Source organism: Phascolarctos cinereus, unplaced genomic scaffold (genome assembly GCF_003287225.1).
Source record: "Phascolarctos cinereus isolate Bilbo 61053 unplaced genomic scaffold, phaCin_HiC Scaffold_5;HRSCAF=322, whole genome shotgun sequence".
Classification (NCBI taxonomy): domain Eukaryota; kingdom Metazoa; phylum Chordata; class Mammalia; order Diprotodontia; family Phascolarctidae; genus Phascolarctos; species Phascolarctos cinereus.
In genome coordinates this window covers 344,360,690-344,384,481 of record NW_027555958.1, presented here as the reverse complement: position 1 = coordinate 344,384,481, position 23,792 = coordinate 344,360,690, and the positions used below count along the sequence as shown (strand labels likewise).

The 23,792-nt window shown below is 37.6% G+C and overlaps 1 protein-coding gene across 6 annotated transcripts in view; it reads left to right on the top strand.

Moving 5' to 3' along the window:
• RGS7 (regulator of G protein signaling 7) overlaps positions 1-23,792 on the top strand; it is a 668,840-nt gene that overhangs the window by 618,487 nt on the left and 26,561 nt on the right. For 4 of the 6 annotated variants that reach the window (XM_078156253.1, XM_020982047.2, XM_078156255.1 and 1 more), the window contains 3 exons: positions 1,814-2,000; positions 10,366-10,455; positions 12,528-12,608. In XM_078156253.1, coding sequence (XP_078012379.1) covers positions 1,814-2,000; positions 10,366-10,455; positions 12,528-12,602 — 352 coding nt within the window. In that variant the 3' untranslated portion in view covers positions 12,603-12,608. The remainder of the gene's footprint in view (positions 1-1,813; positions 2,001-10,365; positions 10,456-12,527; positions 12,609-23,792) is intronic. The other 2 variants (XM_020982050.2, XM_020982049.2) reach the window with 1 other exon arrangement.

Sequence of the window (23,792 nt, the reverse complement as noted above, 5' to 3'; positions counted from 1 at the left end):
CCAAAGGAGGTACTGGTCTGTCTTCTCAAAATCCAAGAGAGTAGATCTAGCTTTTAGATTTAATCTAAAAATGGATAAGGAGAAGAGGTGGGATAAAGCACACATTTCCTCACAAAAGCTTTCTATATAAAAATAAACTCTTATTAAAATGACAGCAAAACTACTTAAATGTTCCATATAACTATTTTGCACAATTGAAGACATAAGAGAAGCAGCATAATATTAGCCTTGTGAATAACACACTGGACTTGGAGTCAGGAAAATGTGGATTGGAATACAGCCTCCCACATTTACTGAGAAACTCACTTAACCCCTCTGAGCCTCAGTGTCCTCACCTGTAAAAATGAGGGTCAATAAGAGCACCTGCTTCAGAGGATTGTTATGAAAAGCAATTTATATCTACATCAATACGTATATATGCATACACACATATACACATATGTGTGTGGGTATACATATATATGCATATATACATGTGTATATGTATATATAAAATCTTTAAGTGCTACATAAATATTTAGTAGGCTATTATTAAGGGAAAAAATTAAAGAAATATACCACTCAACTATTATATGTTATCTTATCTAAGTCTTATGACTCTATAAGCTCAACACTAAAAATATTATTATTCAGTTTTAAAGGCAGGGAAACTGAGGCTCAGAGAGGTTTAATGAATTGCCCAGGAGTTACAAAGCCAACGTTAGAGTCAGGATTCCAACCCAGCTCTTCCTGGCTTCCTTCCAGTATAGTCCTCTATCCACTCCCGGATTCTTTTCTCCTAAGTTTTCAGCAACTACTTGGTCTAATTCAGGGGTGGGGAACCTGCAGCCTCCAGCCCACCTGTGGCCCTGTAGGTCCTCAAGTGTGGTCCTTTGACTGAATCCAAATTTCACAGAACAAATTGGATTCAGTCAAAGGGCTGCAGTTGAGGGCCTAGAGGCGGCTGCAGTTGAGGGCCTAGAGGCGGCAGGTTCCCCACCCCTGGTCTACCTGCTCTTCTTTTCAGTTCAAATTACAAGCTCTTAAATCTTATCTTACAATCAGTCTTGCTCAGAAGTCTGCAATGCTTTTAGCCTTTCAAACCTTGACTTAGTAGAAGCTTCCTATATCAGTCCTTCACTTCCTGTCACATAGGACAATTTATAATCCAGCAATCACTCTGGCTAGGACCTTATGTAATCCTTGGTCTTGAACTTTTAACATCATGACCATTCATGTGCTTGGTAATTTCCTGGCCTAGGGAGAATAAAAAAATCTCTCCATAGCCACTCCCTTTCTGACTTAAACAGGTAAGATCCTAAGGAACAGGAAATCATGTGCTATGGTCTGCCCCTTTGCCCTTCAGTCCTCTGGGTTTCCCAGGCACAGTGCTTGTGTACTGCTTGCCCTTAGCAGTATTCACTACCCCCATCGTTTCCGATGAATGGTTCCCTGGTGTCCTGTTATTCCTTTGCTAAGCCCTGGAGCCTTGTGCTTGAGGCAGGCCTCTGTCAGAAGTGCTTTGAGCATGGGCATTTTTTTGTTGTTTTCATTCCCTTTCAACTCGTAAAGCATAATAAAGTCATTTTTGAGCAGTTATATGCTGTTCTTACAAACTACAAAGAAAAAAGTATTCTTCCTACCTATGCTTCCTTAACCTTCTGAAGCTTTTTGGGGCGGGGGGGGGGGGAAGGAACAACAGATGGTTCTGATATCATGAAAGAAGAGAAACCGAGAATTTTGTTTCTTGCTGTTTGTGTCATGGCTAAGTAGCACATTAAGGATTTTCAGAAATCAGCTAGTAAGTAAATGCCTACTGTTTCATTTCCAATAGGTTCTGGCTGGCAGTGGAAGACTTGAAGAAACGAACTATTCGGGAAGTCCCCACCAGAGTCCAGGAAATATGGCAGGAATTTCTGGCTCCAGGTGCTCCCAGTGCCATTAATTTGGATTCCAAAAGCTATGACAAAACCACACAAAATGTGAAGGAGCCAGGACGGTACACATTTGAAGATGCTCAGGTCAGTAGCAAGAGGACTTAGCTTTAGGGAGCTTTGTCTGAATGTATGGGAGGCAATCAATTACCTTTCCTTATTGACATCATTTCAAGAGCCAACCCCCCAGCCCCCATCCATCTTCATTTGATAGCAGTTCCTGTCATTTTGGCTCTCAATGTCTGTTAAGTCTTTTAGGTTTTGTAGGTAATGAAACTGAAGTGTCTTAGGAGAAATTACTGAAGGATGGAATCTTTTCCCAGGTGTAATCTTTTGTGAAGCAGACCATTCTTTTATAAAGTGGGTGTAGATACTTCCTCCCTAATTTAGCTATTTGTAAATTAGTAGTTTTGAGTTTCTGAGCTAGGCTGCTGTGCCATCTCTTACTACAGGCCTTTCCTGACTCTCTCTCAATCATCACTTCAGCTGCTAGTCCTTCCCCTTATTACCTAGTATTTAATTTGTTTCTTTCTCCTCTCTTCTCTATTTTATCTTTAATTCTATCTATCTGTCTTTACTTCTTCATAGACTATAAGCCCCTTGGAGGCAGGAATTGGGTTTTGTGTGTGTGTGTGTGTGTGTATTTTTTTTGTTTGTATCCCAAGTACCTAGCACATAATCAAGTCAACAACACAACAAACATTTATTAAGAATCTGCTATATGCAAAGCACTGTGCTAAGTGCTAAGGATACAAAAATAAAATAAAATAAACAAAAAAGAAAGGCTAAAAATATATATAGTACCTAGTCTTAAGAAGTCCAGTCTACGTATAAATGAGATATGTACCGGATAAATTGGAGATAATCACAGAGGGAAGGATTAAGAAGGATCAGGAAAAACTTCTTGAAGAAGGTGGAATTTTAGCTGAAATTTGAAGAAAGGTGGGAGACAGAGAGAGAAGAGAGAGAATTCCAGGCCTGGAATGGGAGACAGCCAGTATATAAATACATGGAGTTAAAAAATGGAGAGCCTTCTGTGAGGAACAGCAAGGATGCTGGTATCACTGGATCTCATGTGGAAGTAAGTAAGGTGTAATAAGACTGAAAAAGTAGAAAGGGGCAAGGTAATATCTGAAGTGCTTTAAAAACCAAACAGGATTTTCTATTTGATCCTTACAGCAACAGGGAGCCACCATACTTTATAAAATAGGGAGTGATATGTTTGAGTTTTAGGAAGGTCAGTTTGACAGGTAAATGAAGAATGAACTGGAATGGGGTGAGAATTGAGATGGAAAGCTACTGAAAATGTCTAGATGTAAGATGATGAGGGTTTGCACCAGGGTGGTGGCAACGTTAGAGGACAAAAGGGGGTATATAGAAAAGATTTTAGGAATGTAAAATAGCCAGGACTTGACAAACGCTAAGGAGAGGTTAAGAAGAAGGAAGCTTGTTGATGGATTCAATCTAAGTCTTAATTTTTGTTTATCAATTCAACAAGTACTTATTAAGCACCTATTATGTGCCAGCATCTCTGCTAAGAAGTGGAAATACAAAGATAAAATAGAAACAGCCCCTGCCCTCAATAGGCTTACATTATGCTAAAAGGAAAGAACACACACACAGGTCAATAAATAGAAAATATTTACAAAATAAATGCAAAGTATTTTGGGAGGCTGGAAAGCTTGCTCCCCTGGTAGGATTGGGAAAAGCCTCATGTTAGCACATAGCATTTGAACAGATTCATGAGAGAAGCTCCAGTTTTCAAGAGGCAGAGGAAGATTTAAGGCTGAGGGAAGAACCTGTGCTCTCCTACATAATGGCAGGAAAAGGAATGTTGGATGCCAGTGTGAGGGCCAGATATTGACTTAGAAAATCACAAATTCACATTATTTGTGTTGTATTTTTATTTATTTTTCTTAAACATTTTCTAATGACATTTTAACCTGGTTGGCTACACCAGGCAGTTCTGTAGGCCACTCGAGGCAGGGTCTGAGTTTGGCACCTCTATTGTATCCTGTAGGGCAACAGGTCAGGGAAAGAAGAAGATTACTAGGTACCTGTTTTCCCTTCTCTATATTATCCTGGTAGGAGAATAAATAGATAACTAGAAAGAGACCCTACTTTAGTATCTGAATATCTTCTTGGAAATGTATGTTATTACAAATAATTACATTTAATAGAGCTCATTTGCTATGTCAAGCCCAATCTAACTATCTCATTTGCTATGTCAAGCCCAATCTAACTATCTCTGGAACTACAATTGAAAAAGGAGGGTCTTGGCTCACATTTCCAAAAATCTTTTCATTCATACATGTAAAAGCAAGGAAGAGAGAGGAAAAGAAGGAAATTCTGCTTTTCTTCCCAGTAGAAATGTCCAACAGTCTTTTTTTTTTTCAGGGTAATCAAAAGTCTTGTCAAGTGACTTGAGAAATCATTAGGTCCCACCCCCTAATTTTATATATAGGGAAACTGAGGCAGAGAAGTAAAGTGCCTTGATCAGGCAAATTAGTTCTTGGTAGAACTGGGATTTCTAAGTCACAATTCCATGCAATGTCATGTACAGAAACTACTTTAGTTTGTTTCTTCCCATGCCCTCACCATTAAATAATGGTATTTCAGAAAAAAAGAAAAAAAAACTTTTTAAGAAAAATGCTCCCTTAAGGGTTATCAGTTTTAATGTTTAAACTTACATATATGATAAGTTTTCAAGCTGTTTTACCAGAGTATAACACCTACAAAAAGAACCTCTGATCCACATATCACTTTTTTCTAAATTAAATCCTAAGATTAATTAAGGCCGTACTCATGGAAAGATCTCGCTCTCTTTATGGTATGCTGTCAGTATTCAATTTTCTCTCTCACTTCTGGATTGAGGAAACAGAGGCAGTGGAGGTAAAAAAGTAACACATATTTAAATGACTAAGCCACAATCTCAACTTCAATGGTTCTATCATGTTCTCCCATATGGAAACAATTGAATGAGATAAAGATATGCGTGAGAAAACAGTGTACAAATACTGACACAGATGCCCATTCCAGTGCTGATTTGTTTTCTTCCAGCAATTCAGGGTGAAATTTCATTGTTTTGCAGCTTTGCTTTATGGAGGTAGTAATTTGTCAGACGGGTAGGAAATACCTCTCTAAAGTCTGGAAATGTTTCTTCCTTTTCTGGATCAGTGAAAGTCAGCTTGATTATATGAAGTTCAGCAAAAATATTATGAGCATTTTCCCAAAGAACATGATACCACCTGTCACTGGATTGCTTTTTTTTTTAATTGAGCTAGCTGTATTTGAGCAGTTTTGCATAGTATATAGATAATTAGCCTTGAAGTTAAGAAGACCTGGATTCAAGTGCCCCAGTGATACAGCTGGACCATTTGATCACAGGAAAGTCACTTAACTTCTGAGGGCCCAAAGCAGTGTCCAAAGTCTATGAGTTGTGGACTATTTGTTGTTCTTCATCGGTATAAAAAGGTTCTTCACTTACAGTTCCTTATACCAATGAAATACACACACACACACACACACACACACACACACACGTATATATAATATATATACGTGTGTATGTATGCATGTATATGTTAGTCTGGCTCTGTGATTGCACTGGTGTAGGGAAATATAGGTGATTAAATTTCCCACACCAATACCGATTATAAATAGAGATTCATACAAAGAGAAAAATACATATATTTATACACACACACACACACACACACATTTCTTTTCTTAAATCAGCAGCAAGAGAAACAACTCTTCCTACTGAACTCCATATTAATACTTCAACATCTGATCCAGTTCTGTCTCATCCCTGATATAGTACCTCCTCTGGTGTCACTCTCCTAATCCCCACTCAAACTGTCAGATTGGATCCCTAGAGAGTAACCAACAATTTCTCTTCTCTAGGTTCAAAAAGAAACTCTGAGGGGTTAGAAGTAGTTTCTAGAACTATGGTTCAGAAGCCCCCACCTGCCTGTTCCTCATTGAATATCCAGGCAATGTAAATTGGTCAGCTAGAGTTAATTGGCAGCTAGGTGGTGCCATAGTGTGCAGAGCACTTGGCTTGGAATCAGGAAGACTCATCTTCATGAGTTCAAATCTGTCCTCAGACACGTAAGTCATAGCTGTGTGACTGTGGGCAAGTCACTTAATCCTGTTTGCCTCAGTTCCTCATCTGTAAAATGAGCTGGAGAAGGAAATGGCAAACCACTCTAGTATCTTTGCCAAGAAAATCCCTAAAAAGGGTCATGAGGAGTAAGACACAACTGAAATGACACAATAACAACAACAGAGTTGTACATCACCAAGTCCATGGCAAAACAGGCTCAAGCTTGTAGAATATGTGTGGCAAGGGGGAAATGCTTAACTCCTGAATGGATAGAAGTCCTTTTCTCCTTTTGTGGAGTCCTCATGAAGTTCCCCTGAGGGGTATGTTCCCACTGGGTGAACCACGAGTAAGTTCGCCCTAATCTCAAGTCATTATTAGTCTGAGGGAGAACAGGCTTAGCACTAGATAAATTTTGGGGCTCCCCTAAAAACTTGTACATTTTAGTGTAAGGCTTGAGACCTAGGACACCTAGACATTTTCCAGTCTAGGCTAAAAGGAGTTTGTATGCCCAGGTTTCTCCCTCACTTTTTTTTTCTGATTTTCTTCTCATTTTCTTTTTAAATTTATTTATTTTTTTAGTTTTCAACATTCACTTCCACAAGATTTTGAGTTCCAAATTTTCCCTCCATCTCATCCCTCTCCCCACCCCAAGATGGCATGCATTCTGTATACCCCTTCCCCTAATCTGCCCTCTCTTCTATCCCCCCCTTCTCATATCCCCTTCTCCTTCTATTTTCCTGTAGGGCAGGATAGATTTCTATACCCCATTTCCTGTATTTCTTATTTCCCAGTTACATGTGAAAACAATTTTTTTAACATGTGTTTTTAAAACTATGGGTTCCAAATTTTCTCCCTTCCTCCCTCCCCACCCACCCTCATTGAAAAGGCAAGCAACTCAATACAGGTTATACATGTGTAGTAGTGCAAAACACTTCCACAATAGTCATGTGAAAAACTAAGTATACTTTCCTTCATCCTATCCCACCCCCACTTATTGTATTCTCTCTTTTGACCCTGTCCCTCCTCAGAAGTGTTTGCTTCTGATTACCCCTCCCCCATCTGCTCTCCCCTCTATCATCCCCCTGGTTTCTTGTCCCCTTTCCCCTCTATTTTCCTGAAGGGTAAGAGGTTTCCATACCCAATTGAATGTGTATGTTATTCTCTCCTTAAGCCAAATCTGATGAAAATAAGATTCACTCATTCCCTCTCACATTCCCCCATTTCTCTTCCACTGTAAAAGCCTTTTCTTATCTGTTTCATGTGAGATAATTTACCCCATTCTACCTCTCCCTTTCTCCTTCTCCCAGTATAATCCTCTCTCACCCCTTAATTTTATTCTCCAGATATTACCCCTTCATCTTCAACTCATCCTGTGCCCTCTATCTATCTCTCTATACATACATACATACATATAATTTTTTTCTCTCCAACTACCCTAATACTGACAAAGGTCTCATGAGTTACAGATATCATCTTCCCATGCAGGAATGTAAACAGCTCAACCTTATTAAGTCTCTTATGATTTCTCTTTCCTGTTTACCTCTTCATGTTTCACTTGAGTCTTTTATTTGAAAGTCAAATTTTCTATTCAGCTCTGGTCTTTTCATCAAAAATGCTTGAAAGTCCCCTATTTCACTGAATGACCATTTTTTCCCCTGAAGGATTATACTCAGTTTTGCTGGTTGCAATCCTATCTCCTTTGCCCTCTGGAATATTATATTCCATGCCCTCTGGTCCCTTAATGTAGAAGCTGCTAAATCTTGTGTTATCCTCATTGTGTTTACATAATACTTGAATTGTTTCTTTCTGGCTGCTTGCAATATTTTCTCCTTGACCTGGAAACTCTGGAATTTGGCTACAATATTCCTAGGAGTTTTCCTTTGGGGGTCTCTTTCAGGAGGTGATCGGTGGATTCTCTTTTGCTCTTTGGTTCTAAAATATCAGGGCAGTTTTCCTTGATAATTTCTTGAAAAGTGATGTCTAGGCTCTTTTTTTGATCATGGCTTTCAGGTAGTCCAATAATTTTTGAATTCTCTCTCCTGGATCTATTTTCCAGGTCAGTTGTTTTTCCAGTGAGGTATTTCACATTGTTTTCTATTTTTTCATTCTTTTGGATTTGTTTTACAGTGTCTTGATTTCTCATAAAGTCACTAGCTTTCAATTGCTCCATTCTAATTTTTAAGAAAGTATTTTCTTCAGTAATCTTTTGGACTTCCTTTTCCATTTGGCCAATTTTGCTTTTTAGGGCATTCTTCTCCTCATTGGCTTTTTGGACATCTTCTGCCATTTGGATTAGGCTGTTTTTTAAGGTGTTATTTTCCTCAGTATTTTTTGGGGTCTCCTTTAGCAAGCTCTTAACTTGTTTTTCATGATTTTCTTGCATCACTTTCATTTGTCTTCCAAGTTTTTCCTCTACTTCTCTTACTTGTTTCTCAAAATCTTTTTTGAGCTCTTCCATGGCCTGGGACTGATTCATATTTTTCTTGGAGGCTTTGGATGTGGGAGCTTTGACTTTGTTGTCTTCTTCTGGTTGTATGTTTTGACCTTTGTCACCAAAGAAAGATTCTATGGTCTGACTTTTTTTGGACCTTTGTTTATTCATGATCCCAGCCAATTACTTGAGTTTTAAACTCTTTGTTAAGGTAGGGGTCTGCTTTCAGTGTGGAGCATGTACTGTCCCAAGCTTCAGGGGTTTTGTGCAGCTGTTTTCAGAGATACTTTTAGGAATCTGTAAATTTTCAGTTCTTCAAGGTGGTATGATAAGGGGCAAGGTGTTTACTCCTTTTCTGGACTGTGCTCTGGTCTGTGAGTGACCACAAGCACTCTTTTCTGCCTTGAAACTGTGAGGAGAATTTCTTAGGCACCACCACTACAAGCTCCACCAAGCCAGCACTCCACCTTACCCCAGAACTGGGACCCAGATCTAAGCACAGGGAAAGCAAGAGAATACTGCACCAGCAGAGAGATCCCTGCAATTCCCTCTCTGGTTAGCCACTTGATTCCCCCTCAGTCTGTGGGCCAGAAGCTCCAGAAGCAGCCGCTGCCCCGGGCTGAGCTCAGAGACTGGGGCTGGGACCACATTTCTCTCTCTCATCCAGACACAGACTTTTCCCACTGACCTCCTAAGTTGTCTTTGGCGTTCTTGGGTTGAGAAGTCTGGAAACCTCAACAGCTGCCAGTGATTCAGTCCTCTGAGGCCTCCTCCAGGTTCACCAAGGCCTGCCTTGCCTGCACACCCACATCAAACTACGCTCCTCTCCCAGCCCGGCAGGATATACTTTCTGATCAACCATCCAGGCTGTCCCAGGCTGTAAATTTGTTTCACTGTGTCTTTCTGTGGGTTCTGCTGCTTTAGAATTTGTTTAGAACCATTTTATACAGTATTTGGAGGGGTTTGGGGGAGAGCTAAAGCGAAGTCAGTGCTTTTACTCCACCATCTTGGCTCTGCCCCTCTCTCCCTCCCTTCCTTCCTTCCTTCCTTCCTTCCTTCCTTCCTTCCTTCCTTCCTTCCTTCCTTCCTTCCTTCCTTCCTTCCTTCCTTCCTTTAATGCTTCCTTCCTTGTAATCAGAATTTGTAAAGTCCTGGGATCTACAGACCAAAAAAAAGGTGAAGATTTAGCTGAAAAATCTTCAGAATAGGTCTGGGGATTTGCCTTTGGGACAAAGCATCCTAAACAACTTTCCAGGTAATTGAGTCTGTTCAATCCAATCAGAACTAATTAAGTGCCTGCTTTATATAAGGCATTGTACTAGATATTGGGAATAAAAGATAGAAGACAAAATAGACCCCTGTCCTCAAGGAGTTTCCATTCTACTGAACAATGTAGACAGCAACAAGCTGGATATTCTGGGGCCCAGAGTAAATCTTAGGACCAGAGTTATTCAAATTGGATGCATGTGATCTGCATGATTTCTTAAACTCTCTTTGATATTTTGGCACATGGTACAACTAGGTTTATCTTCAGAATTATTTGTCACAAAATCATTGGTATCAAAACAGCTATGTCAGATACCTTGCACTACATTCTGTTCTGGAAATGACTAAATCAAATTTACATTCTCCATATCTACCTGGGCCATTTCACAAAATAATTCATTGATAAGATGCTATATGTAAAATACTATGACATACTAGAAATATAAGGAATTTATCATCATCATCTCCATTATTATTTCCATTGATATTATTTTAATTGTTATCATATCTAGTCTACATCAGATCTGTCTCATCCTTCCTCCTAGTGCCTGGATGACATGTGGTGTATTTATTCTTCTTTACTCTCCTCATTTTAGATTTTCTAAAACATCCATAAAGATAGCATCTAAGCTATTCTTTCCTTTTAGGAGCACATTTACAAATTGATGAAAAGTGATTCCTACCCACGTTTCATTCGATCCAGTGCCTACCAGGAGCTGCTACAGGCAAAGAAAAAGGTATTGGTCTTTCTTACCTTTTTTTTTTAATTTCCATAGCTTTTGGTAATAATTAGTTCAGTCTCGTCTGCAGGGGCCATGCTGCTAGATGTCTGGTAGGTAGACAGGCTCCTTGCCAAGAAAGCCTTTTCCATTTTTCCAGTGTCAAATGAGTTCTTTTTTTTTTCTTCTTTCCTTTTCTTTTCTTTCCTTCGCTGCATGTATTCATACATCCCAAATTTTATTATATATATTTTTTATTTTATATGAATCCTCTATATAATTTGAGGGAAAAAATGAAGAGCTGCTTATCAGAGGGAGATAAAATAATTATTTTGATGTCTTCCTTTGAAAGGCTCTTTCTTTCATTAAATTGGTACATTATTTCTTTGGGCACAGATCATATTACTTAAAATGGACTGGGAAGTTCCCCCCATTTATTATCACCTCAAATTTAGCAACCCTTCTTATGAAATATTTTTGGCCAGATTTTTGCCCAGTTCAGTTACTACTATGCCCCAAGTGTTTACAATGTCTGAAAGAGTATAAACATACTAGCAGAGAGACACATACATGTTGAGCAAAGTTGAATTAAACCATCTTAGAATCATTCAAATCAGATATTCATTCTCAAAGTCCTAATGACAACAGCTCTCTTTAAATCGATGGAAAAATTAGGCCAGGTTATGAATTGGACTAGGAATATCATACTACCTTTCAGTTTTTAAATATTAAAGAGGAAATTCTGAAATCTTTTGTACCATCTGCCATGAAGATAATATTTTCTATGAGGTCATCTAAAGCAGGGTTACTTGTACAACTGAGAACAAATTCCATACATAAATACCGTAGATGACCATCGGAGATGGTTTTGATGGCAAAGTATTGAACACTTCTAGACAGCAGCTAACCATAGTCCAAAAGTCCATAGGCCATGAGAATGACCATGTAGTAGCATCAGACACTGACTTCATTTTTGGCTATTCTGATTTTACTTTAATCACACCAATTTAATGCATGTGAGGAAATCTCCTTCTTTTTAAATTATGTGTTACAGAAAAAAATGGATAAAAAGTGTTTCATTAGTGACTCTCTACTAGTATCCTCTTGATTTCTTACATGACATTTATGTTGCAGCCTTGCATTTCATCATCCGTTTTTTTTTCTGCTCTGTTCCTTTCCTTTTCTTTTATTTCTTTTTATTTTTGCTTTCTTTCTTTTATGGGCCTTTCTCTCTTTCCCTCTTCCCATCTACCCCTCCCACATCCCAAGTAAGTTGGGCAACTCAATGGATCGCAGAACATCTTTTGAGAAACTTGCGCATATGTGGTAAGTGTTTTATCCTGACAGATTAAAGATGACTAAGTCCAATGAAGTATCTTCCACTCCCAGCTTCACCCCTCACCTTTGCTCTATTGATGTCACAGCAGATGAATGTGTTACGGTTACACAAATTCAGGATTTCATGCTTCCCTCTAAGCTTCCTTTTCTGTTCCATCTCCCATTGCCTGGTGGGGACAAGATGCTACAAAAGGAAGACAGTGTGTTTTGGCTTTGGATGCTTAAAGAAGCATGAAATAGGTCATTAAAAAGGAAGAATACCAATTTTTTCTTTCTTTTTTAAACAAATATTGGAAAGACCTAGGAGGGCCTCCTTTATGTTTTTCCTTATAGTTATGTCTACAATTCCCTTCTAAAGAGAACACTTTTCTATCCTGTTTTCCCCTCATATTGGTCTTTCTGAGACTTAGACAAATGAGAAGAGTCTGGTTTCCTTATATCTTTCACATTTGTCATTTGTGGGAAGAATGACCTTTTGAATGGCTTATGGAAAAGCTTCATATGAATGCTGTTTGGTAGCAGGATACAAGCCCTTAAAATGCCCCATCATTATGATTCCTCTATTCTTTATTCACAGAAAGATGTTGGAAAATGTTGCATCAAAGCACACAGGAAATCAGTGACTTTCCTGCCAACACTTTCCGATTCTCTCCCACGTGTTTTGGTGATGTCCTTGTTTTTAGGATTCTTTTTGGATCTTTCTGACCTGATGTAAGCTCAAACTAAAGCATTCAACACATTTATTTTTATAGGGCAGAAACATCCCTATTTTCCCATGCCATAAAAACTGTACACCAACACTGAGGGCCAGCACTAACCTGTTATGAAAAGAGGTAGAACAATCTTGGTTTATACTCAAGTTTGTCTGCATTGTCTGTTGAGTCGTGCAGTTAGTTCCATGCTGCTGTGTGCTTGTCGTGGCTTTTGCTGTGATGACCAGTTCAATGGAGCTCTCTGTGTGTGTTGAAATGGAGGTTGATCAGCTTCAGCAAAGATCATGGTTTTTGTTTTTAGTTACCTTGGATGAGAATAGGAGTTGGAGGTGGGTGAAGTGGGAACAGGTTACCTTTGTGAATTACTGGCTATGTCCCCAGTGTTCAAAATACCTAAAAGACTTTAAAATGGTATGTTGTTAGCATGTAAGATATGATTGATAGAAGCAAAAGGTCTAAGACCTGAGATGTTCTAGTATAACCTGTACTCTGACATAATTTAAATTTCAAGCTCTTCCAATAGGAGTCTTGACTCAGGCCTAGATTTTTATTAATCTCAGGTCATAATCTGATTGTAAGGCACAAATAGGAAACGTACTCCAAGTTGAGGGGAAGATGTAGAGACTGAAAACAAAGCAGTCAATGTTATTTAAAACAAAAACCCCAAGTTTTTGCTTGATGATGTGGCCATGGCATGTTGCACTGTGATTTGTGTGTTGTCCAAGAAGACTGTTTCATATCAAACATTTTCTAATCTAATGACCTTTAAACTTTGTCTTTGAGACTGTGATCAAAACACATACTATGGGTAATCGAAAGTCACAATAGATCTTGAGGTGAGGAGAAAAGGAACAAAAAAAGCATCACAATGGTTCCTACCCCATCCCTCTGCAACACATATGCAATGCCCAGACCCACTCTTACCCATGTCACTCTACATTTTAGACATTGGAAGAAAATAGGTAACAAATGAGGGGAGGAATGGAATATTTCATAGTAGTTTGCCCTTATTAAGAAGTGGATGGTTGGGATTTGAGGTTAAGAAGGAAGAAATGATTAAAACAGACACAGAAGAAAAGGGGAACCATTATCTTTCACATCCTCCCCCAACTAACATGTTGGTTAATTTTATTTAAATTAACCAAGTGATTATTAACATAACCAATTATTATGTTAATGGTCTTTCCTTGCTGAAAATTAATACTTTTCTACTCAGAAGATTAAAGAAATTTTTGGTACATTGTATACTTCCCACAAGTCAATGTGGTTAAACCTATAATGCTTTCCTATGTACATTTTGCTCTAATGGAAGTACACAGGACACTTTCAGGATGAGAGGAGAATACTACTACGATTTTCCATTTTCCTCAACCGGTTATTAAAGAATTCAGTACTTTTTTGGGGTTTTAAGAAAGACTCTTCAGCCTACAACATACAAATTAATTATTTCCAGGAGAAAAATCTACAGTGTGAAAGATGCATGTCACAAATCATTGAAAAAAATAATAACAGTTGTCTCAGCAGAAGTTCCTTTTGATTTCATCAACTCAGTATTCCTTCTCTCCAAGAGTCCTCCTCTTTCTATTGCTTTCCTTTCCTGTTGTTTTTTGCCTTCTTTCATCATGATTTGCTTTTAAAGTTAATAACTGTACTATGTGTATAGTATATAGCAATTTTTTTCATTAAAAGCCTGATAATATGATATTGATATGAGATACTATGACATAAAGCACAGTTAGCATTGCATAGTGGATAGAGATTTGGCCTATGATTCAGGAAGATCTAGGTGTAAGTCCTGATTCTTTTCTCTGAACATGCTACGTGTATCACCCTGGTTCAAGTTAGTTAGTTTTTCAGTGCCCCAGACAACTTTATAAGACTAAGTTGCAGAGAAAATATAGAACCCTTGACTAATTAAATCACAAGTCCAGTCAAACAAACAAACAAGCACAAAATGAAATGTTATTTATAAAAGAAAATAAAAAAGGTAGATGATAAAAATAGAAGTGTGGAAATTCACAAAGGCTCTGTCCTTCTACTTTTCTATCAATATATATTCTTTTGTTTCATCCTCTCAATAGCTCCCATTAGTAGAAATATAATCTCTTTCTATTAGACTGTGAGTTCCTTCCCTTGGCTCTTAGGGAACTGCTTAGCACAGTGCCTGGCATACAGTAGGTGCTTAAGAAATTTTTATTGACTGACTGACTAGAGACAATTCCCAAATCAATATATCCAGCACCAGCCCTAACATCCTGGACAAAAACTATACCAGGATATCCCAAAGTCATCTTAAATATAATCTATTCCAAACAAAACTTGCTATATTTTCTCAAAACCCCTTACCTCTTCAAAATTTCTCATTTCTCTTTTTCTGATCCTTACAGCCACCCAGCTTCTTTCTATCCTCATGACATTGAACAAGTTGAACAAGTCTCTTAACCCTTTTGAACTTCAGTTTCCTTGTTTTAAAAATAAAGACATTAATGTTTTCACATCTTGCAGATATGCTTTGTAAGCCTTACAAATATAAATGTCATATAAATATGTTATTTTGTCAGAGAAGCTGTCTCCTGAAAACAATCTAGAGCACATATTATTCTGAGCCTTGATTTCTATTTCTCTATGTACAAATTCTAGTTCAACAAGTTTTTATTAAGTGCCTACTATATGCTGTACTAATCAAAGGGAGAGGAGGTAAGTACCAAGTTAAGAAAAGTGACAGTTTTCTTCCTTTTTTCCTTCCTTTCTTTGCTCCCTCCCTAATTCCTTCTTTCTTTTTTTCTTCCCCTCTCTCCTTCCCTCCATCTCTTCTTTCTTCCTTACTTCCATTTCTGGATATAATATTCCCCTTCCCCCACCAGTGATCATTGCCTTGTAAGAAAGAAAAACAGTTAAGCAAAAACAATTGACAAAGATACCACACCCAAAGAATCCCACATCTTCAATGGAAGAAAGATATAGTGCATTTCCTTATTTCTTGAGAGACTGTCATTTGGAGTAAGTTTGTATACTAATGTATCCCTCTTCACTCCACCAACTATTGCAATTGCTTTCCCTTCCTTTTATAGTTAACTACTTTGTCTCTTTCTTCTCCAATCCACCCTGCACATTGAAGAACCAAAGTGATTTTTCTATATCAGGACAAACCAGCTTGTATTCCTGTAATGAAAATCAACAATGCTATCATTGCCTCACACCATAACTCCTTTTGCTGGCTACTATTCACTTATAAATATTGTCTCCTCCATTATAATGTATGTTTCCTGAGAGAAGCATCTTCCTGGTTTATCCATTTGTATCCCCCACGATTAGTATAGTACTTGACACTTATCAAGCCTGTGATAAATGTTTTTCATTCCTTCATTCATTCCTTAGGCCCCTACTGCCACTAAAATAAAATATAAACTCCTTTGTTTGGTATTTAAGACCCATCACAAGCTGGCCTCAAATTATCTTCCCAGCCTCAAAAAACATTACTCACTATACAGTGCAGCCAAGCTGCTACTCTTGTTATTTCTCATACCCCACACTTCATCTCCCAGTGCATGACTTTGCTCGGTTGTCTCGTTGGCTTGGGATGAATTCTCTCTTCACCTCAGTCTATTGGAATCCTTTCTTGCCATCAAGACTCAGCTCAAACACCATCATATGAATTCTTTACTAATCTACCTAAGCTCCTATTGATTTCCCTCTCAGCATTACTTTGTACATATGATATATATTTACGTAGATCATGTATTTATTTAGTATACATCTTTAGACAGGTAGGCAGTACGATGTAGAGTGTGACCCAAGGCAAGTTACTCAGCCTCTGACTCAGTTTCCTCATTTGTAAAATAGGATAATAATAACACCTCCTCCCCAAGTTACTGTGAGCCCTAATTAAAAAGAACTTAGATTATGGCTAGAGACTGTGGAATCCCATTAGTTTATCTAAAAAAAAAGCAATCTCCTCTAGGCTTGATTGGTGCTAATCATTCCAGCAAGATCAGTATCTATTGTATGCACCTAGAAAATCAGGAAAGAAAGAAATCTTGAAATTTCTTTGTTAAATACTTTTCATTTTATTCAATATTTCATATACCAAGGGACAGATCATGAACTTGGAATCAGAAAGACCTAGGTTAAAATCTGGCCTCATCTACCAACTAGCTGTGTGATCCTGGTCAAGTCATTTAACCTCTTCATGCCTCAGTTTTCTCATCAGTAAAAGGAGGGGATTGGAGTTGATGGCCTCTAAAGGCTTCTACTGGCTCAGAATTTATGACACTATAATACAGGCTTAATTACCTATGATGATAAAGCTAAAGCAGCTAAAAATTTCCTTTAACATCTGTTCTCACACCAGGAAAGGAAAGACTAAGTTTAGTGTCCTAAAAAAATATCACTGGTCATTTTATACTGCTGATACTGATGAAGATATATCAAAAGGTATGCCCATGGAGTGTTGCATATTTACCAATATAACAAAGGATCAGGAAAAATGTGATCAGATGAAAAACTGAGAGGGAAGTGATTGATGCAAGCTATGTATCTACAATGTGGAGGCCCTAAGGGGCACTTAGTGTCCTCTGTTTTCTAATTAAATGTCATGGGATTTATTGCCTAGGAGAAGAAGGTATGATTATAGGTGAGCTGCATTAGTTATGACACCAAAGAAACTAAAGGGAAAATAAATTTCAAGGTGGTTATTGGCTTCCTCACTATAAGTTAACACAGGCAAACCCAGATAGAAGGATACATATGTACTGAGAGACTGATTAAAATTGATCTTTTTCTATTTCTCTTTCTTTTGCTAGAGATTTCAAAACCATCTAATCAATCATTTTATTGGCAGACTTACACTGACAGTCATCTTTGTTTAATTGACACTGGTGTGGTGATAACTTATTTGAAAACACAATGCCTTATTTCCTACGGGATGTCATCAAATGGCCAGTGTTTGGCATATGTGGATACACAGTTTAATTTTGCTTAGCCAATAGATCATATTTTTCGATGTAGCTTGATCTTTACTTGCCTTATGAATTCTATCGACTGAACAGCGTCAGTATATGTTACTGGCACTGTAGCCTCATTGGATCAACAACAGCCTTGGGATGTTCCATGAAGAATTTAGCATAGGTTCTGGGTGTACTTTGGGATATTTGCCCATCACTGCCACCAGTACTAGTTGCAGAATAACAGTAGCACTTTTCAAGAAGCATTATGAAGCACAGCTAGCAATGAATGAAAAAATACATATTAAGCTCCTACTATGCATCAGCCACTGTGTTAGAAAGCGGGGACAAAAAGACAAAAATGAAACAGTCCCTGCCCTCAAGGAGCTTACCTTCTAAGCAGAGGAGAAAACATCTATAGGGGAATGGTGTGCAGGGAAAGAAGTTTTTGGCTGAGAAGTCAAAGGGAAGCTAGGATAGGGGTGGGAGGATGGGACTATAGGTTTGTACCAGGAAGTTCTATTACTACCACCACTTCAGGGTGAACTATTTCAGGGTGCCTGGCTTGGAAGACATGCTCAGAACCACGTTATAGTTCACATCACTCTTTCACAAAGAATACTATCACAGAGTTTTTCAATTCAACACACAATGGCATCAAAAATGAAGCTGAAAAATGTCATTTTTTAAATTCATAGCAAGTCATTCGTAATGTCATATTATCACAATTTGCCTTATTTGTTCCAGCATTGGTCACAACTTTATTTTGGCTGTTGCTAAGGCCATGTACATTCTTAATGTGAGATAGCTCAACAAAAGTGATAATTAAACATTCAAATATCTTGTTAGTGACTACAGAATTTTCCATGTCATCCCCATTCTTTCTTCCTTTACTTCTCAAAAGAAAAGGCTGCTTTTTCCTTTTCATTAGCAATGCTTTTGTTTGTACCTTTGGTCCCATTTCATCCTGCCTCTTCTAGAAATTTTCTCCCTTTGATCACTCTCTCTCTTAATTTTCTGTTGAAAATATGTCCTTCACTTTCGCTTACAAATATGCTCACATCTCATATAACTTAAAAGAAACAAACAAAACAAAAAACCACCCTTCACTAGACCCTGCCATTTCTTAAAGCTATTATCCTATAGTTCTCTTCCTTTTCACAGTGAAAATTAACTAATTGCCCACAATTTAGAAAGTGGGACTAAAATAAATTGAACATTTTAGTTTATGCCCTTTACATTTTCCTCATTGGTCTAAGAATGTTCATGCTCTTTTCGATTATTGTTTGTAACAGACACTAAGTTATTATTAATAACATTTTACGTGGATGGGGATTTGGGAAAGGGGAGGGAATAAGCATTTATTAAGTGCTCAGTATGTGCCAGGTACTCTGTTAAGCACTTTACATATACTGTCTCATTCAATCCTCACAGCAACCTTGTAAGGTAGGTACTATTATCCCCCTCTTACAGCTGATGAAACTGAGGCAGACAAAGATTAAGTGACTTGCCCAGCATCAAATAGCTCATAAGTATCTGATGCTGAATTTGAACTCAGGTATTCCTGACTTCCTCGATTTTAGCATTACTCCCCTGTACCAATTTGATTTCCATTCTAAACGTCTTCATATGCTCAGTTGTGCTGGTTGTTTCAGGATGTTTGTTAGGAATTCCTATGTCACCTTTCTTACTGTCAGCTACCTTTTCCAAGCCCCCATGCCTGTGATATCACATGTTAATCAGTATTATTTTTATGATACACAAAACCCTTTCTTTTTTAAAAGGGAACTCTGTAAATCTGGTGACACATTTTGCTATATCATTTATGCTTAGTTTTGAATTAGTACTTTGAGTCATGTTTTGAAAATAGGTAAACCATAACCATAGAGAAATTGATATATGTATATGCACTCCCAAAGCCATTTCTTTAAAAGTTTGGCAGGCCCCATAGATTATTATGCTAAGTTCAGTTTGTCTTGTTCATGTCATCCATTTTGGCCTCTCCCCTTTTTTGTTTTGAGCCAATGGCTAAATATCCTCAAAACTTGCCAAAAATAATAAACAGATTAGATTGTGCTTGTAATTTTTCAACAAAGAACAAGAGAACAAATGAGGCCCATAGTAATTCCTGGAAACTAAAAATCTCCAAATTACATTGGCTTCTTTCTTGGGAGTAAAAAATGATTCAACTGTTAATTATTTTTCTGGTAAAGTCTGACTTTTGGAAATCCAGGCTTAGAAATCCAAATGAATAAATGAAGATTTTTATTTCATTGACTTTCCATTGATAGTGAAAAAAAAAATTACCTACCATATCTATCTTTGTGATTACAGCACAGAGCGTAATGCCATTCTTTGAATAATGTATCAACTTGGAAAATGTCACAGTTTCATGTCCATCCATGCCTGGGTCTCTTTCTTGACTGATTGCTCAGTACCTCCAGTACTGTTGCCTCCTTCTTTCTCCCCACAACCTATCAGGCACTAGAGTCCCAAACTCTGTTTTAGAGATGAGAAAACTGAGGCCCAGAGACATTGATTTGCCCAAGGTCATAAAGCTAAGGTCAAAGGCAGGTTGCAAATTCAGGTCTCAATAACTTCAAGACCATCACTCTACCCGCTAAGCTATGAAATTCTATTGTGGGGTAGTGGAAAATAATGGCTAGAACAGGGATATATTTCAGACAGCCTGAAGACCAAAGAAGAGTTTTGATGGGTGAGACAATGGGGATTTCCATCACCAGACCAGAACCATTTCCTTAATGGTTACAGTCTTTGGGATTTTTGTTTGACCCTATACCCAGTGCTTTTTAAACATATTATGGCAATGTGACAAAAAAACATGTAATTAAGTGACTAAAGAAGAAACCTAGAACAACTCTCAGACAAAACCAAGAAAAGTTGTGGGACCTCTTGGTTGCTATGTCTAGTCTGGAGCTAACAGGCCATTCTGAGCCAGCTTCCTAGACTACAGCATTCTGTAGGGAAAGTTAGAGAGCGATATTTTTTAAAAAATACTAGCTAAAAGACACTTTCGGCAAGTTGCACAGATAGTTACAATTATTGGGCGATGGCTAAAGACTTCAAAAAAAAATCTGAATACCTACATTTATAGGATTTAAAGCTGAAAGGGACCTTAAGAAGTCCTCTAATTTAACACCTTTGTTTTTATAGATGAGGAAACTGGATCAAAGGAATTTTTAATTCAATTCAATTAGCATTTATTAAGTACCTACTATGTACCGGGCACAATGTTAGCCATAATGCAGAAAAAGACTAAACCAAAATTGCCTCTACCCTCAAAAATTTTTAGAGTCTACTAATAGGTCCTAGAGGTGGGAAGTAACTTTGCCCAAAGTCCACAGGTAGTAAGCAGGAGAGCCAGTTTTCAAATCTAGGGCTCTTAACTCCAAATCATGTTTCTTTACCCTACACTATACTGCTTTCTTAACAAATTCCCTTAAGTGCCTCTATTTTCATGTCTTAACATCTCTTTCATTCTGCTTATCTCTCCTAGTCTGAGCAACACTCTTACTTATTAATTTAGCTAAACAAGCCAACAAATGGGGCTAACTAATTACCTAAATGCTGACTTCTTCCTGCAGAGCCCATTTAATGCTTCAGGAAAGAAGGGACTCTAATGTTTCTTTTCCTCATTGAGGTTATAGCTCAAAATCTGATTCAATATAATCCTCCATCATCATCATCTTGTTGGTATTTTCCCAAAGCTTAGATTTCCATCTAAGCTACCTGCTGGTGAATTGGTTATTTTAGCAGGCAATTGATTCTTTAACGAGGTAGAAGGAATGCCTTTAGCAAGGTGTTCAGAAAAATCTGAATGCTGAGAGCTCTACTAAATAATAGCATGCATTCTTTGCTGCATTCAGGGGATGATAGTGGTGCCTTTATTCACTGAGGGTCTGGAGGACTTTGCTTGTATGTCTTTATCTGATTGTCTTATAGGTTGTAATGATGTTTTATGTTCAGTCAGATGCCAGGTTACAGCCTGAGGTTTGTTTGTCCTTAAATTAGTTCTGTGCTGCTTTTTCAAATACATGATCCATTCATCAGTCATTGTGTAACTTTCCTGGATCGATTGTGGAGGACAGGCGCTTGATTTTTTTCTATTATCGTTTTGAGTTTCCTTTTGTTCCATATCTATTTTTCTCTGTCTCTGAAGGTTTCTACTTCCATTAAAGTCTATTAGCTTTCAGTATTAGGAAAGAATAAGTATAAATCATACATTATATGCCTAAGCATTTGGCTAAACATCTGTGTTTTTTATAAGAAGTTTGCTTTAAGAGGCACTTGGTTAAAACCGCTATTAGTGAGAGTCATTGACTTTTCCTGTTAGCTCTTGGACTCAGGAATTTGGAATTTAGCTATAAAAATTCCCCTCATTCTTCAACTTGGCAAAATTGTGAAAAGATTATTGGCAGTAGCTAAATGTATACAGTTTCCAAGAAACCTTGCTGACAAATGACTGTTACCAAGTTATTGAAATTCAAATAGTTTCTCTTGGACCTACAACTAACTAAACCTGATTTGCCTCCCACACACACATAGTCATTTGAGTTTTTCAAAAAAATAAGTAGCCTAAAATGCACAGAGCTCACATTTCTGTCTATTTGAGTGACCATCCATATATTTCTTCTTCCTTGAGGCAGTTAGGTGGCTCAGTAGATAACTGATGGACATGGAGTCAGGAATACCTAAGTTCAAATTTGATCCTAATCATTTACTAGCTGTGTGACCCTAGATAAGTCACTAAACTGTTATCTGCCTCAGTTTCCTCAACTGTAAAATGAGGATAAAAATAGCACCTATCTCTCAGGGTTGTTGTGAGGAACAAAGAAAATAATATTTATAAAGTGCTTAGAATAGTGGCAAGCACATACCAAAAAAACTTAATAAATATTTCCTCCCTTCCTTCCCTTTCTCCCCCAAAACAGGATTTAGCTTTTTATGATATCTAAGATATATGGAGACAGAGTTTTCAAAAGAGTGGATCTGACTGAGATTAAGATATTTCTTTTTATATTAAAAGAGCATTTGTACTCTCAGGTCCATAGAATGTCATTCATTTGTCTCAGGAAATCCTATGATTAAAACAGCAAGCATATGTAACTTGCTTGTTCATCAGTTCTTTCACATTCTAACTTCATGTTTGTTTGTTTTTTAATGAACCTATATGCATCCTCAGGTTTCCATGCTGAATCAATTTTTTTAAATGTATTTACTGGGCTATCAGCCTACATGATCCATTGGTATCTATGCAACATCAAAAGAACTTAAAGAAGGTCCTCAGTTTATTGAGTCAAGTCAGGAAAACTTGGGTTCAGATCTTGCCTCTTACTCTTACTAGATGTGTGACCCAGGGCAAGTCATTTAACCTCTATGTTCCTTAGGCCACTTTTTAAAGGATGCATTTCCTAAATTCTAGAAGGTTAACACTTGCAAAAATCACTGAGCCTTCTAGTAGTTGGTATTACTCTGTAAAATTATCAAAGGTAAACTCCAGCCTAGAAGCAGGAAAGTGCTTTCATTTTTGGTTTTTTTTTTTTGTTTTAATTCCTTCCAGCATTATGTTATTGTTTGAGTGCCTGGATTTAGAAAAAAAAAAAGCAGGTTGATTTTTGCCATCCTCAACAGCAGCAACCTTCTACTACAGTCAGATGCAGAAAGCTTTGGGGGTCTCAGTACCTTGAAGAAGTACTGCACCTATGATGGGAAGAGTCTACTTCCTTTATCAACTGAGGCCATATGCCTTGCAAGTTGCCCGTTGTTCCAACTCTTTTTCCTTTTTTCCTTTACCTTATTTCACATAATGATTAAAAAATCTCATATTAGGGTAGAACTTCTTTTATCATACTTTGGCTTTTTCCATCTCTCATACTGAAAATTAATTTGAGCTCCCAAAATCTATTACTCATTGGTACTGACTGCTATGAAAATACCAAAAGAGATTGAATTAATCCTTATACAGGCATGTTGTGGTTGTTATTGTTGTTAGGCATATTTGTTGGCACTGCCTGACTTGAATGTTCTTATACTTTGCTCAAATGTTTTCACTTCTAAAAATAATGCCCTTTGAGTGATAATTCTTCCTCTGTCAGCTCTCCCTCATCATATTGTGAGGACAAGAGTTCTATCTCAATTTGTTTATGTGATTAGAATGCAATATTTCTCTCAGTGCTTTGGCCTTCAACCTCAGTTCTACCTTACAGGAGACAAAAATTCCATCACATAAATTATTTAAGTATCTGAGTATACTAGAGGACTTTCTGTTTTATATTAATGTTTTGTAATATGAGGTTTTAAAAAATGACCAGCCTGCAGACTGCATATCTGATACTGAAAA